This window comes from Pelophylax lessonae (genome assembly GCF_965119305.1).
Source record: "Pelophylax lessonae genome assembly, chromosome: 1".
Taxonomy (NCBI): Eukaryota; Metazoa; Chordata; class Amphibia; order Anura; family Ranidae; genus Pelophylax; species Pelophylax lessonae.
In genome coordinates, this window is record NC_138768.1 from 733,807,799 (window position 1) to 733,825,112 (window position 17,314).

Consider the following 17,314-nt stretch of genomic DNA (forward strand, 5'->3'; position numbering starts at 1 on the left):
TCTGACATTGCACTAGTGTGAACAGGCCCTGAGAAGCAATGTAAATGCTACACATGTTTTTCAAATGTGAACAGCTCTGTACGCTGTCCATATTATCCGTTGTTGTCTGCTCTGCTAGGCATTCAGGGAGCTTCAAAATTTGCCACAAATGCCTGTTTCTCTTGCCAAGGTGAACAAGGCCTTAGGAGTCTGCCAATCATTACTAAAGTTCAGACTTGTATAAAGTACTCAAAATTTCTACTTGAGTAAAAGTACAAGTGCTCGATCAAAAAGTGACTTGAGTAGAAGTGGAAGTGCTCACAGAAAAAGTTACTTAAGTAGAAGTACTAAAGTATTCAACATTTTTTTTACTTAAGTATTGCAAGTAGTTTTTTCAAAAAATTTGCTACTTAAGTACTAAAAGTAAAAAGTACCAGTAGTTTTGAAAAAAAATTTCTACTCAAGTACTGAAAGTAGAAGTACAAGTACTGTGTTATGTAGTAATTAAAGAAAGAAGTCAAAAGTTTGAACATCATATTGTTTTTTATTATTTCAAATGATTTATTCAAATGATTAACCTGTGTTTGTTAGTAGTTTCTTGATGCACTTTAAGCGCTGTAGCACAATTTATTTGTTTGTTTCATATTTTCTTTTTATTGGAAAGATTTGGTATAGCAGCTTTTATTATACACAGCCTTTATTTTCGTATGCGCTGATTTACAAATGACATTATACACATTTTTTTGAGCTTTATGCAACCTGCCATCTACTGTTCTGGCAGTGGTAATTTTTTTAAAAGTAACGAGTAACTATGCAGCACAAAAAAAAATACTTGAGTAGAAGTATCGAAATCATCGAAAAAATGCAGTGAAGTAAAAGTAGAAGTAGGAGAAAAAAATTCTACTCTAGGAAAGTACAGATACCGCATTTCGGTACTTAAGTACAGTACTTAAGTAGTTCTACTTCGTTACTATACATCTCTGCTAAAGTTACTGGGAGAATATTTGTGATCATACAAATTCTACGATGTCAGTTCTATTCCTCATATTAATCTATTGTTAACTCAATGGTATGGCTAAGAGATTGTGTCAAGCCTGTTGACCACTTTAGGATAAGATGGTGAAGAAATCTGCCAACCTGCCAAGCATTAGCATTCTCTTTTTTTTTTTGACTGCTTTATCCTTTTTGTTTTTTTTTTTTTGTTTTTTCAATTGAACGAGTCTAATAGAGTTTTTGTTGTTTTATGCCTCTGATTTTTAAAGTATATCTGTCACGTGTGAAACAACATCCCAATGCTGTATAGCAGGTAGAAATAATAAAGAAATTGGTTTTATATTTTTAACTTATGATGACAGTACCAAGTAGTCAGCATCTATGTTTTGCTGCCTTCTAATAAAATTTGCAATTCAAGGGGCTGGAGGAGCTTGCTAATGAGGAATGGCTCCAAAGATTACATTTATTCTTCATGGATAATGTGTATCTCTGGTCATCACAACAATTCAAAATCATTCCGAGTAGAGTGAATTTTTTTATTACACTGAAACTTGAATTCAGACTCTGAAAGAACTGGCAAAAGCATATAACTTTACCTGTTCACTTATGAACCTCTATAAATGTCTGCATGTCCAAGTACTCGAAAGATTCAGTGTAAATAACCTAAGCATTTTAGCATGGTTTCTTTTAGATATACAGTTTAGTTTTACGCAAACACAGCTTTTTTTTTTTTTACACTTAGACATGTGATACTGTGGCTGGATGGCCAATCTGTCTATTTCAGTGAACTAAAATGACCCATAACAAATAACTATGTAAAACGAAGCAATAGTTTGATATAGCATATGATCTCCTGCCACACAGCTTGAAGGTTTCACAGACACGCACTTTAGAAAACAAGCACAGCAAGTGACATTGAATAATATCCTTATTCTCCAAAAAATAATCCATACACACCCACTACCCCTTGACGCTGACATAACGCAAACATGCAGCCTTCTACTTCCAGTGGTTGTGCCGGGGTAATGCCTGTAGCTGCAGGCATCACTTCAGTAACAATTTTTAGAGCGGATGGTAAGCTTTCTTGTAATAACAAACAACATAAATATATAAAATAAGTGCAGAGCTAACAAATGATGTGAATTGATAAAACATGATCATAAAGTGCAAAATTCTTGTATGAAATTCAGTGAAGTGTCCATAAAAAATTGAGCAAAAATATATAGAATGTGACGATAAACCAAACAGACTCAGTGAAGAGAAGCACCACAAATCCCAGCATTGATCTTCCCCAAACATTAATAACTGCAATCATCGACACTGGACAAAAAGGAGAATAGCCGCTTACCAAAATCAGGTGGCCTCCAAATTAATGGAAAAGCCTACAATGCTTTGGCTTATTATTTTTCCCAGAAAATAAGAAACACCTAGTGATCCAATGCTGCTCTCTAGGGATTTGCTGCTGTGCAGCAGTGAAGTGGCAAATCCCTAGAGAGCAGCATTGGATCACTAGGTGTTTCTTATTTTTTTGGAAAAATAATAGGCCAAAGCATTGTAGGCTTTTCCATTCATTTGGAGGCCCCTTGATTTTGGTAAGCACCCATTCTCCTTTTTGTCTAGTGTCCATGATTGCAGCTATTAAGGTTTGGGGAAGATCATCCTTTTCAAGCAGGATGGGATTTGTGGTGCTTCTCTTCACAAAGTCTATTTGGTTTATCATCACATTCTATATATTTTTGCACTATTTTTTATGGACACTTCATGGAATTTTATATATGAATTTTGCACTTTATGGTCACGGTTTATCAATTGTTTTTTATGGACATTTTATGAATGAATTTTTCACATGAACTTTGCACTTTATAATCATGTTTTATCAATTCACATCATTTGTTAGCGCTGCACTTATTTAATATATTTATGTATAGGTTTATCTATTGACCTGTGCAAGCTGCTATTTATTCTCATTTATTTTTTTTTTTGCCACAATTTATTGATCACAGGTTTTATTTGTTGTTGAGTTAATAACAACCAATGTGGCTAAGCAGCCGCTCGGCTGTTAATAAAAGCAGCGGGAGGGGACCCCCCCCTCCCACCGTTGTTCCGCCCAGATCTCCCATCCCACCAGGAGACCCGAGTGACCAGCCATTGTGTCCACCGGCTGGCCAAAGACCCTAACAAAGCTGTAATCGGCCTTGATTGGGTCTCGGATCTAGTAACCCAGAAGTGACGTCACAAGATTATTTCCAGTTTACTGGAGTCTTAAAGGTGCATTTTTAAAACAAAATAGAAAGTATTCAAAAATGCAGATTTTAACTGTTAAAAATGTTTAAAGCATCACCTATGGAGATTTTAAAATACCACAGTTTGTCGCCATTCCTTCGGTGCATGAGCTGCCTGCCTGCCTGCGCGCGGCATCCTCTGTGGTCAGCGAGTTCATGAGACTCGACTGATCACGGATATGAGTCCCGCCCCTTACCACGTGATCAGCTGTCAGCCAATGACAGCTGATCGCGTGATGTAAACAGCAGCCAGAGATCAACTTTTTTTTTGTCAGTGTAAAGAGAAAAGAAAGCTGATCTCTGGCTGCTGTCAGAGGGACATTGGTCCCGAAGAGGAGAGGAGCATCTCTACCCCAGTGCCACCTACCAGTGCAGGTCAGTGCCACCTGCCAGTGCCCACAAATGCCACCTATCAATGCCCACCTGTGCCACCTATCAGGGCCAATCAATACCCCATCATCAGTGCTGACTATCAGTGTCACCTACCAGTGCCTATCATTGCCCATCAGTGCCACCCATCAGTGCCATCTATCGGTTCCCATCAGTGCAACCTATTAGTGCCCTTCAGTGCCACCTACCAGTGCCCTTCAGTGCTACCCATCAGTGCCTATCGGTGCCACCCATCAGTGCCACCCATTAGTGCCACCTATCAGTGCCCACCACTGCTGCCTCATTAGTGCTGACTTATCGGTGGCCATTAGTGCTGCCTTATCAGTGCCCATCAGTGTCGCCTAACAGTGCCCATCAGTGCAGCCTATTAGTGCCCATCAGTGTAGTCTATCAGTGCCTATCAGGGCCCATCAGTGCCGCCTCATCAGCGCACATCAATGAATGAGAAAAATTACCTGTTTGCAAAATTTTATAACAAACTATAAAAACTGTTTTTTTTTACAATTTCCGGTCTTTTTTTGTTTGTTCAGCAAAAAATAAAAACCCCAGTAGTGATTAAACACCCCCTCCCAAAAAAAAAAAAAAGCTCTATTTGTTTTAAAAAAATTATAAAAATTTAATTTGGGTACAGCGTTGCATGACCGCGCAATTGTAATTTAAAATGCGACAATTGGCCTAGGCAGGAGGGGGGTTTAAGTGCCTGTAGGCATGTGGTTAACAAAGACATTTAAAGGCTAAATGTTGTGATTTAGAAAGAGTGAGACATTTGGCAAAATCACTGAAATGCATTGGAGTCAATAGGGAAGGTGAAAGAAGGTAGTTTTAAATGCTTGTTAAAGTGGAACTAAAGACAAAACTTTTTTTTTTTTAATTTCAGGTAGAATAAGGCAGAATCATAACCCATCTTTTTCTTATCTGTGTCCCATTGTGCAGATTTCTCTTCACTTCCTGTTCCATAGCCATAAAAGGATGTGAGAGGAAATCCCACCAAAGTGAGGGAGTCCCTGGTTTTCACCAAGGTCACCAGACCTAGTGTCCCCATTGGAGGATTCCCCCACTGATCCAAGATTTGGGGTTTTCTATTACTTTCACCTTCAGTGGTAATAGTAAACAGGACACACACATCTCGCTAGTGGAGGCGCAGAGAACAATAAAAACCCAACAGGTGTTCTTATCCTTCTCCACTCTATCCAAAACCGAAAAATTAAAAAGTTTATAGTTATACTTGCCTTTAGTTATACTTTAACCACTTGACCTCTGGAAGATTTACCCCTCTTCATGACCAGGTCATTTTTTGCGATATGGTTCACTTTAACTAATTGTGCGGTCATGCAATGCTGTACCAAAATAAAATGTATGCCTTTTTTTTTCCACAAATTAAGTTTTTTTTGGGAGTATGTGATCACAAAAAGAAGACCAATAATTTTGGAAAAAAAATTTTTTTACTATCTGGTATAAAACCTATCTATCCAATAAAAAAATGTAAATAATTGAATTTCTTCAAAAAATTTAGACCAATATGTATACTGCTACATATTTTTGGTAAAATAAAATCCAAAAAAGGAAAAATTCATTGGTTTGTGCAAAAGTTATAGGGTCTACAAACTATGGGATATTTTTTTTTTTTTTTTTTAGTAATAATGGCGGTGATCAGCGACTTTTAGCAAGACTGCGATATTTTGGCAGACATTTTGACACAAACGGCTACTTTTGCCACTTTTTGGGGACCAGTGACACTAATACAGTGATCAGTGCTAAAAGAATATGCACTGTCACTGTACTAATGACACTGTCTGGGAAGGGGTTAACATCAGGGGTGGTAAAAGGGTTAACTGTATTCCTAGCCAGTGTTTGTGTATACTAGGGGAGGTGTTTTTACTAGCGGATGCTATAGAGCGGACCTGAAGTGGTAAGGGTATAATTGGCATTAAGGGCCCAATCATACCAAAATGACTTAAAACCTTGCAATCTTGCTGAACACAGTCCACTGCACAGACAGGGCAGCTTGCCTTGTGTCCTGTGTGTTTAGTTCACACCACTTCATTGTGGTGGTGTTCGCTGAAAAAAGTAGGACACACACTACACTACACCACATCACATCACATTGCAATGCATAAAGTTGAATGAAATGTCATTTTGACAATTTATTAAAGTTTTACAAAAAAAAAGTTAAACAGCTCATCAGCACTGTTTAGTTCACGGCGCACACCAGGGACTGAGTTATAACATGGTCGCTGGTGTAAATGGGCCCTAAATGGTTCCTTAGGATAAGGCCTTATTCACACTGGCAACTCCTCTTTTCTAAATGCAGGAGAAATCATCCGAGGAGTGTAAAGACATTTTATGCTTAGCATATCGCGTTTTCCTGCATTTAGATGTCCCTGAGTTAAAGCAGGTTTAGCGTTTAGTCCTGATTACATGTGTTAACAACTTTTAAGTTTCAAATAGGGATGATCGAACGGTTCGGGTCGACCATCGGTTTGACCCGAACATTGGCTGTTCGAGGTTCGGCCGAATTTAGAACTTTTTTCCCAAAAAGTTCGGAATTCGGCAACCAGAACCGACCAAAATGCAATGGTTCAGGAAATGGGCTTTAAAAGCCCGTGATTGGACCAGAACCATCAGTAAAAGCCAATTGAGGGGGCAGGAGAATGCTAGGAATGTGATTGGAGTGACTAGGGGGTCCATAGGCCAATCATTAGTGAATACGCCCCCCAGTATATAAGATCGCCCCCGCCAAATTCCTAGCATTCTTATACAGGGACATGGAAGAGAGTGGAATGCTGTTCTGTTACTTCTGCTACAAAGTGTTACAAAGTGTCATTTAGCAATTTTTTGTGTGAGGAAAGGGATATCTAGTGTAGTTAGGGTACTATTTTCCACTATAGTTAGCTTTAATTTATTCAGTTTCTGTAGGGAAAGTGTTAAGTGTAAGGGGACCGTAGTGTAGTGTAGGGTTATCTGACTGTGACTGCTATGGAAGGGTGACAAAACCCTTCCATAGCAGGGTGACCGCTATAGAGAAAAGATTGTTTCTCTTGTGTCACTTTCAGAGCAGGGATATGGCTCCGTTCCCGTCAGCATTCTTTTTGCTGCAGGCGTTGCTAGTGCTTTTTTGAGGACATGTTTGGAGTCAGGCATGACATCTGAACATGTCTATAGGGGTATATATACATACACCCATGTCTGTATATATACACCTGCACATATATAGGTGTTAAAGGAGCAGAACACTATACTTTTGCTAATGAAATAATTTGCACTAATATGGCTACGCTCCCAACACACCTATATATGTGTAAGTGTAATATACATATAAGTGTGTGTGTATTTGTTTTGCCTGCCTCCAAAGAACCCCAAAAATGCCCAAAAAAATGCCTGCAAGAACAAACCTGGGCATTTTTTTTTGGCGCTGGCATTTTTTTGGGTTCTTTGGAGGCAGGCAAAACATCTGAACTTCTGTATAGGGGTATATATATACACACACACTGATATGTATTTTACACTTACACGTATATAGGTGTGTTAGGAGCGTAGCCATATTAGTGCAAATTATTTCATTAGCAAAAGTATAGTGTTGTGCTACTTTCACACCTATATATGTGTAGGTGTGTATATATACCCCTATACAGAAGTTCAGATGTTTTGCCTGCCTCCAAAGAACCCAAAAAAATGCCCAAAAAAAATGCCTGCAAGAACAAACCTGGGCATTTTTTTTTTTGGCGCTGACATTTTTTTTTGGGTTCTTTGGAGGCAGGCAAAACATCTGAACTTCTGTATAGGGGTATATATATATATACACACACACTTATATGTATTTTACATTTACACATATATAGGTGTGTTGGGAGCGGAGCCATATAAGTGCAAATTATTTCATTAGCAAAAGTATACTGTTCTGCTCCTTTCACACCTATATATGTGTATGGGTATATATACATATAAGTGTGTGTTTTTATATACCCCTATACAGAAGTTCAGATGTTTTGCCTGCCTCCAAAGAACCCCAAAAAAATGCCAAAAGATATGCCAGCGCCAAAAAAAATGCCCAGGTTTGTTCTTGCAGGCGTTTTTTGGGCATTTTTTTGGGGTTCTTTGGAGGCAGGCATGACATCTGAACTTCTGTATAGGGGTATATATACACACCTACACATATATAGGTGTGAAAGTAGCACAACACTATTCTTTTGCTAATGAAATAATTTGCACTAATATGGCTACGCTCCTAACACACCTATATATGTGTAAGTGTAAAAATACATATCAGTGTGTGTGTATATATATACCCCTATACAGAAGTTCAGATGTTTTGCCTGCCTCCAAAGAACCCAAAAAAATGCCAGCGCCAAAAAAAATGCCCAGGTTTGTTCTTGCAGGCATTTTTTGGGCATTTTTTTGGGTTCTTTGGAGGCAGGCAAAACATCTGAACTTCTGTATAGGGGTATATATATACACACACACACACTTATATTTATATATACCCATACACATGTATAGGTGTGAAAAGAGCAGAACACTATACTTGCACTAATTAAATAATTAGCAAAAGTATAGTGTTCTGCTACTTTCACACCTATATATGTGTATGGGTATATATACATATAAGTATGTGTCCATATATACCCCTATACACAAGTTCAGATGTTTTGCCTGCCTCAAAAGACCCCAAAAAATCCCCAAAAAAATGCTTGCTACTAAACCGGCAAGGTGTGAGAAGAGCGGAGCCATATCCCTGCTCTATAAGTGACAAAATACAAACGATCTCTTTTTTTATGGTTCTGGACATGCTACAGAGCTGAAACTTCACAGGTACACTGTTTAGACCCCCCAGATACTAAATCCAAAATCTCTTTTTTTTTTTTTCAATAATTGGCTCTCTATCAAAAATGACAATTTTTAAGAACTTTTTTTTTGTGTGATTCATAGTCCCTGGGGCATGACCCAGAACCCTAGGCACTTTTTAGGGGCATTTATTGGGTTTTAGGGCTTTAAAATTGTGTTTTTGATTACCGAAGTTCGGGTCCCATTGATTTCAATGGGGTTCTGAAATCCGGGCTGAACTTTCATCCCTAGTTTCAAATTAGATCCTGGGCCCACAGAATTCTATTTTCTTTAAATGCAGCTGAACTGGCTGTGCCTAAATGCAGGTAAATGCAAAGCTTGAATGGCACAATTGATGCACTTATAAATGTCCTCTAAATACAAATACGTGGAGGTTTGACAGTGCCAGTGTGAATGAGGCCTTAGAGAGTATTCTTTTTTTTATTTATTTATTTTTATTTTTTATTTCTCTTTGTTTCTTTTATTAAAGTATTTCTACCTATGGGAGTGACAGTTAAATGGACATAGAAGAACCAGTGTTTTAGTCAGTAAATCCACTACCAAATGTAATGAAGGCCCAGAACCTGACAAACGGAGAAGGCAAATCTCCCCAGTGAGGCTGCAGACAACAATAAAAAAAACTGACAAAATTCTAACCGTTTGATACTTTTTCCAAAAAGTTAAAAAAGTTTTGACTTTAGATATTTTAAGGTGCCTCTGAATTAAATTCAAGAATAATCATATTTAAAACAGTAGAGTAAATGAATCATATTTTTGATTTGCCTCAATATTTGCATGCATATCTGTTCATCTGGCAGTGATCAAGCAAATCAGAAACATAAGTAATCATGAATCATGCACTGTATGATTGCCAGCACAGTGATCTGCCTTCATATATTCCGTAAAATCAAAAAAGTAGTTTTTTTTTTTTTCCAGTTTGCATGATTTGCAAATCAGTTTATTTATCACTATTTACAACATCACTTAAGCAACTTTAGTGTGAGGTGTTTTAACTCATAGGCCTTCAATAAACATGTTCTTCATCAACCACATGTAGCACCCTACAGGTAGGTGCTAGGTAAAGTATAGTGGGCCTTGACTGCTTAACAGCAGGGCCATGATTTCAGCTGGGCTGTCATGTCTCCCAGGTGTGGTTACTGAGAGGGGAGTCTCCCCACTGGCTCCATAAGAGGATTCTCATAGGGCAGTGGAAGAAACCCAATCAGTGGCTCAGTCAGGCTTGTATCTACCCCAGAAGGCAGATTCTGCCACAGAGGATTCTGGGAGTGGGTATAAATTTGAGTCCCAGGAGGGAGAGTATGGCTTTCTCTCCTCCTGTCAGAGGAAGCGGGTGTCCCTGGTGGCGGCCTGGGAATCCAGAGAGTGTGAAGCTGAGCTGCAGAGGGGATCCGGTGTGCCGAGAACCAGCGGAGAGAGAGAGGGGTCCAGTTACATGAAAGCCTAAGGTCGTGAGTACTGTGGACTACCCCTGGGGATCTGCCTAGTGTCAGATGGGACCACTCCGGAGAAGGTTCTAGGGATCCAGGAAGTCAGCTAGTGGTTAAAGGGGGTGCCTAGTCAGAGGACCCAGAAGTATTAGAGGGGTTACCTAGTTCTCACACCTGGGTTCACAACTTAAATGTGTTGGGAGTGTTACTGGTACTGATGGCAGACCCACCTCAGGCCCAAGGCCTGGAAAAACTGCTACACACATATTGCAGTTTACATGCAGAATTCTGCATATGAAATATTTTATTGTAAATTCAAGGAAGAAAATTTTTAATAGAATTTGTTATTCTATTACAAATAGTATGCACGATGTCAAACAAAAATGCTGCAAATTTAATATAAAACCTTAATGTCACTCATGAAATATAAAGGAAATCTATGCAAGACATGAATAGAATCCTCACTGGGTTTGTTTAGTTAATTTGCAAGCTAGTAGTAACTAAATGATTTGTACAGAGTCATAAGGTTTTAAAGAATTTAAATGCATAAAATGAGTTATCCTATGACTAATATAAAATGAATCATATTGTGGAAAAGTTGGCACAAAGCAATATATTTGGTTCCACAAGAACAGGCTGCTTTTATTCAAACAATGGTTTCTGTATTGCTAGTTCATAGTTTGTCAACATTTCAACCATAATTATTTAACTTGTTTTTTTGCAGATGATACGTTACCCGGTCAATTCCTTGGTTCTTCACGGCTTTCCTACATTTCAGTCACATGTTTTGCTGTCTGCAAAGTTTATCTGGAGTTTGGTTTTGTGATATGTCTGTAGTTATTCAGAGAAGCTGGGAAGACCATGTAACACAATGGACAGGGCTTTCTTCTACTAGTTTTGGATGTGATACCCTATGCTGCAATGGATTTAATGAGCATCATTTAATGTCAGCTATGGAAGAACTTGGAAATTCCACAGAAGAGCAAGAGGAGAAACTTTTTTTATCAGACGATAGAGATTCACTGGAATGTGGTGGTGTTCTTGGACCCCAGGTCTCTAAAGAACTTGATGAAAATGATAACCTAGATATGGAAGGTCAATGTGCATCTTCTAACATAAACCAAGAAGCTATGTCTTGCTTCTCAGCTAATGATGGAGAACATAACCTAAAGAATGACATATGTCTTCCCTGTCACAAAGAAAGAAACCCACTGGACAGATCAGAAAACAACACTACTGAGGATTGTGACAAACAGTGTAAACGTAATGATATTATTACTAATGCAGATGAGGACAGGCTTGCAGAAGAGAAACATTTGGATGAAACCAAAATCAGCGATTTGAATGTTTTCAAAGGAATGTCTATAAAAGTTGCAGCAAAAGAAATAATATGTGATGATAGAGATTTGGAGGAAATTGATTTGCCGGGAAGAGAACAGCTGGTACGTTCTGCTAGAGTTGCACAACAGCGGAGAAAATCTGATGTTTCAATAGATGGTAAGGGACAAAACATCTGTGATGAAGAGTCAGGTGACCCATCTGACAGTCCGTTTACTTGTGTTTCATCTCAGCTGGAAACAAAAACAGGGTCTTCTCTCTGCCAAGAAGGGGATAATTCTCAGCTTTATGATAATACTACAGGTGATGGGTTACATGTTTCAAAAGAAGACTTTCAAGGAGCAAGCTCAAAAGATAGTGTCCACTGTTTACAACGTAAAGATATTATTTCTGCTTATGAGGATATTTATGGCCAAGTTAGGCTACGTAGAAAAAAGGTAAGGAATGCTTTCATTATGTTTGTATATAGTTACAAAAATGTATTTGGCTGAAATGTGTATTCATGCTGCTATAGTAATCATAACTTGTGCGTAAAGACACAAGAACAAAATCTAAGAAGATTGTAGGATAAAGCCGTTGGTGGCCCTAAAGTATAGATGAAGTGTTTGCATAGTACAGTATGTAACCTGACATTTCATTGTCCCTGGAGCCTTAAAACTTGTGTTTTTCTATTATGCAGTAAAGCTTCAGCTAAATAAGTTTCAATTGCCACAATTTTGATTTAATGTTAAACTCCACCCTTTCACCCTATGGTGAAACGCATCAGATATATATATATATATATATATATATATATATATATATACTGTGCATTTATATATATATATATATATATATATATATATATATATATATATAAATAGTAAACAAATTGTCGGCGCCTCTGCTGTGAACTTTGAGAGTGAATGTATCCACAGTGCCTAAAGCTACTGAGGTGAATGAGGGCTTGTTTCAAAGAACAATTGAACCTTTAGTATAAATCACTTAAACACATTCCAGGTGCACCAAAATAAAGGGTGTGCAAACTCTCGTAGTTTGTTTTCTTTAAAAATCAGGTGCATCATGTGTAGAATAGGCTGTGTCTTGCCAGCATGCGGCAATTGCTCTCTGTGGGGAAGCAGTAATACCTTTTCCAAAGTCTGACACACCCTCTACTGATTCAGAGAAAGCTCTCTCCAATCATCTGATAGCATAAGTTTTGCTGATTGGAGAGCTAAAAGTCTGACCCAGTTGGGGGCATCTCCGGCCTCTTCAATGAGACTATTGATTCAACACAGAGAGCATGTGTCCCAGTCTGCAACTGCTGACAAGGGACTGGCTTTACTCAGGATGCTGCTGCTTCTAAAGAAACCAAACTTTAAGACTTTTGTTTTATTGCACCTTGAATGTATTTAGCGGATTTTAAGGCTCCATTTACACCACTGCATTTTTTTCATGCTTTTTGTAGAAACGCAGGACATTATTTTTACCATATATTTCTATAGAACACATTCACACCCATTCATTTTTGTGCCTCTGAGTTTTTGGAAAGGGTCAGGGACTTTTTTAAATGAAAAACATTGCTTTTTTTGCTTTTTGGGTTCAATCGACTTTAATGGAGAAGCTGCAGAGGGCATGTAGTGCGTTTTTACTGAGATTCACATTTTGCGTTTTTTTAATTTGCCCAACAACAACTTTGTAAAAAAAAACATAAAAAAAACAATCTCAACAAAAACGTGGCAAAATTGTGCTAAAATCGCAGTAAAAAGCACTGCAGAAACTATCAAAAGCAAACTGCATAAGTGAGAATAGAGCCTAACTGAAGGTTCATTTTAACTTTCTATTACTTTTATAGATTTCCTTTAGGTTTTTTTTTTAAGCAGTGCTAAGGCGTATTGAAGCTTATCAGTAGAGATTGGCTCAGGCGTGTTTGGGATCCTAATCCCAACCCACCTGACTGATCCCGCCAGGAAGCCGAAACTGTACACCACTAATCACAGGCCGCTGTACAGAAATGTCTCACTGGCTGTGATTAGCAGTGTGCAGTGTCGGCTTCCTTGCGGGATCAGGCTGGTGGGTTTGGACTAGTATCTACTACTTACCAGTAGATAAGGTAGAGAATTACCTTTCTTAATAGTAGGTAATTTAAAGTGACAGCTAGCCTTGCTTTTCGATCTATGTTTAACATCCTCATTTTGGAACTAAAGGGGGCTTTTTGGTCTTATGCATTTTTGTCTGACATAATAATCAATGGAAATTAACCAAAACTAGATTTTTTTTCCATCGTAATGCTACTGATATGTGTACAGCAGCTTCTTTACAGTCTCTCCACATGCACTGCAGTCAAAACAGACTGTATGTGATTTTTTCACAGAACACTTTTCCTAATTTTTGTTATTTTAAACTGATTTTTTTTCTCAGCCTGTTCCTGTTCACATACATTTCACTAATAATTGCTTGGATATGTTTTTTCACAGGGCATATTTCCCAATTGTTGTTGGCAAGCATTTTTTTATGCCTTTTCTTTATATAAAAAAAAAATAATAAAAAACAACATTGTAATATTCCGAGGCAATATACATCAGCACAGAAACTTATTTGTACATGCTTTCCACAGGGCGAAATACAGATAGGAAATTGTGGGAGACAGTGGCAGAGTTTTCATTGTATATAGTGTGTTATTCTTGCGCTATCAATATGTGTTTCCTAAAGTAAAAAGGTGATTTGGCTGCTGCTGGCACTCTATAGCTTATCCACAGCTATTGAACAAGGTAAAATGGTGGGTAAATAGTGCTGCACTGCCAAATCAGGGATACGATATACTATATGATCATGGGGGAACTTTTTTCAGGGGGGGGGGGGGCATCATTTTAAGGTAACCCATGCTCCGCCCCTTTTTAACAATGTCATGAAGGGGAGGGGCTTAGTCATTATACTTATTTTGAGTATTTATTTTTAAAAGGCAAACAGCAGCATTTATTTTTAAAGCATTTGTTAACCTAAAAAAATAAATAAAAAAAAAAGTATCCTGTTCCATTAGAGCATGTTATACAGCACAGTGCTTGTGCTGTGTAATTTGCCCCCCCCCATATCACCTAAAATACCTGGCTGTTCCTGCCTGGCTATGTCCTCCCCTCTGTAAACTGACCCCGGTATACCATGGCTGCGGAGCCCTGACACTGTGGTCAGTTTACGCGCCTCCATCATCCGCAGCCCTCCTGTCCTCCTCTGTCCTCTCCCCCCCCTCCCTCCCTGCCTGTCTGCTCCTGTGTCAGTGCCCCTCCTGCTGCTGTAGTTTCATTTAAAGTTTCATATCCTGTCTACAGTCTGTTTAATAAACCTTTGTGCCCCTGTGTCTGTTTTTTATAAAAATACACAATTCTTTCCAAGTTTTCAGAGCACCAATCGCTCACATGACCCGCCGCCTCTCCCCTCCTCTCCCCCTCCCCTCCTCCTACCCTCCCGACTGACCACAGTGAGGATTCCTCAGCCCCACTCACTGAAGGCAGCTGTCAGATGGGAAGAGGAGATAGCCAACGGGTCATGTGAGTGGTGCTCGGCGCTCTGAAAACTGGTAAAGAATGCCTTATTTTTTTAAAACACAGACACAAGGGCGCACATGATTATAAAACAGACCAGAAAGGATGTAAGGATGGTATGAAGTGGCTTGACAACCAATTTAAAGGGGAAGTTGAGATTCCGGGGGGGGGGGTGGCATTTGCCCCCCCCCCCCCCTTGCCCTTACCTGTGGATACCCATGTATATGATAAAGTGCAGTGATTCAACAAACATTTAAAATTGGATAATCTACTATATATACAGATTCATATGTCCTGCAACAGTACAATTCAAGTGCATATAAAATTGCCAAGGTGCACCGTGCAACTGTGTAAATTCAATGGGTGAATGCTAGTTCATTCCAAATGCTCACAAATGAAAACGCAAAAAAAAAAAAAAAAGGAAATAATATTAAATAGTCCTTATTGTGTATTCATGGTGTATTCCTTCACCATTTAATAATGAGTGTCGATATATAATTCTTTCCTTCATCTAGGTGACACCGCTGTGCTCTTTAGCCTCTCAGTTGAATTTTCCATAAAAAAAAGCATGTAGTATTGTTTCCCTGTTGGTATTGCTGTGTAGTCAGCTGACCTCTAGGTGTCCTCTGTACTCTTCCCCAATGCTCTATTTTCTATGATGGTAATGGGTACTCTCGGAAACTTCTAGGGATCCTCTCGCCTTGTGATTCAGGATGGAGTGTATATAAAATATATTCTCATGGTGTATTAAGTTTAGAATTTTTTTAAATAAGCAGCTAAAACCATGTAAATGGCAGCAGTCCATGTGCGCCACACTCGTTTCCGTGTTTACGTAATTTCCGGTAACCTCCACTGATGCCCTACACATTATGTCACACCCACATGATTTCTTCAGGGGATCCTTAAAAAACTATACTTGTTCTTTGAATTGTAGGGCTGGAGTACACATGCCTTGCCTGTGGGCATATATTGGTACACACAAAAATCATGGAAAGAATATCTGTCCACAAAAACTGACTGATAGCTCTTCAGTTGTCAACACTTATATTCTAATAATTGGGGTCTTTGGTATTTTTTAGAAAAAAAAAAGTACAAGAACAGTGTATACCTAAATCACCTCACATTGCTTTATTCACATTCCCCACACCCCCTTTCCCCAACCGCACAGATGAAATTAAATTAAGGTACACACAAATTAGGCAAATCATACTTTATTAAAACTGTCCTACTGCTTGCAATTTATATGGCTGTTTTATCTGTGGGCTCTTAATTCTTGTGTATTTACAAAAATGTGACGGGTGTACTCACTCTTGTGAGATACTGTATATATATATATATATATATATATACTTTGCACTTTGTATGGCTAAATTCGCACTGCACCCGCAGCAAAGACGCACAGGACCCTTTTTTTTCAGCCGCATCAGGATCGGATCGCACAGTGGTTCACACTTGTGCGATCCGATCCTGTGCGAACTGTAAAGATCGCACTGCGATATGCGATCAAACTGGGGGTGTCGTTAACATTTCATTGACACCCCCAGCGTATCGCATATGGCAGTGTGAACTGCCAGGGGTGCGTTTGCGATGCGGGAACAGGCTGCGAATTCACAGCCTTCCCGCATCGCATAAGTGTGACCCAGACCTAAATCCAAGGTTTTACTATACTGTCTTTTAATTCTTGTTATACATCTGCCTGTACTTTTTGTCTCTAGTACATTTCAAACAATTCTGCCTGTCCAGTCTCTTGCTTTTTTCATCTATCATGAATATGTCTTTATGGTAAAATGTTCATATGAAAACAGACTTTAGATGTCTGCTTGATTTCACCGATATATTTTTCTTTTATGTTCATAGAAAAAAAGTGAAGATGAATAAAAAGATTAGTTGCGTATATATAATTCTACACCTGAGTGTCAGGAAATAAAATTCCAATTTTATCTATGAAGAATTGCTCTTATTTGATATTAACAAACTTGGCCAGCACCCTGACCCTCCTCCTCCTTCTCACCACCATCACCCCGACAATCCTTCTTCCTTAATGCTAGCACCTAACGCTCTTCTTCCTCACCACTCCAACACTCCTCATTACTGCCAGCATCCCATACCTCCTCCTAATATTCCTCCTCTGCCTCATTTCCTTTTCCACGTATAGGAAGTCAGGGATGGCTGATCTGAACATAATGTCAACTGGCATAATGCCCTCTAGAAAATAACAGCAATTGTGGACTTGACACTGTGATGGAGCACAGGCCTCAAAAAATGCTGAGCTTTTTATGACTGACATTAGGACACTGGGAATGGAAGTATATGAGAGCCATTTTTTCTTCTTTGGGTTTGTAAAACTCATATGTTAGAAAAAGGACCAAAAACTGCAGCGGTTTGTGGACCAGCCTGGGGTTAGCAGCACTAAATAATTCTGCTCACAGTTAATAAGGCAAAGTCAGGGAAAGGAAAGCAGCTATTTTAGGGCCCTAGAGAAGGAGGAAAATGGTGCATTAGCAGACCAAAAAATGGCTGCTATGTGCCCTTAAGTAGGAGGAGG

General features: G+C 38.8%; 1 protein-coding gene across 1 annotated transcript in view; it reads left to right on the forward strand.

Annotated features, from left to right (window-relative positions):
• Nucleotides 1-17,314, forward strand: part of DLC1 (DLC1 Rho GTPase activating protein) — a 665,949-nt gene that overhangs the window by 43,653 nt on the left and 604,982 nt on the right. The window contains exon 2 of the mRNA XM_082244040.1: nucleotides 10,638-11,688. Within this exon, the coding sequence (XP_082100166.1) occupies nucleotides 10,696-11,688 (993 nt within the window). The 5' untranslated portion in view covers nucleotides 10,638-10,695. The remainder of the gene's footprint in view (nucleotides 1-10,637; nucleotides 11,689-17,314) is intronic.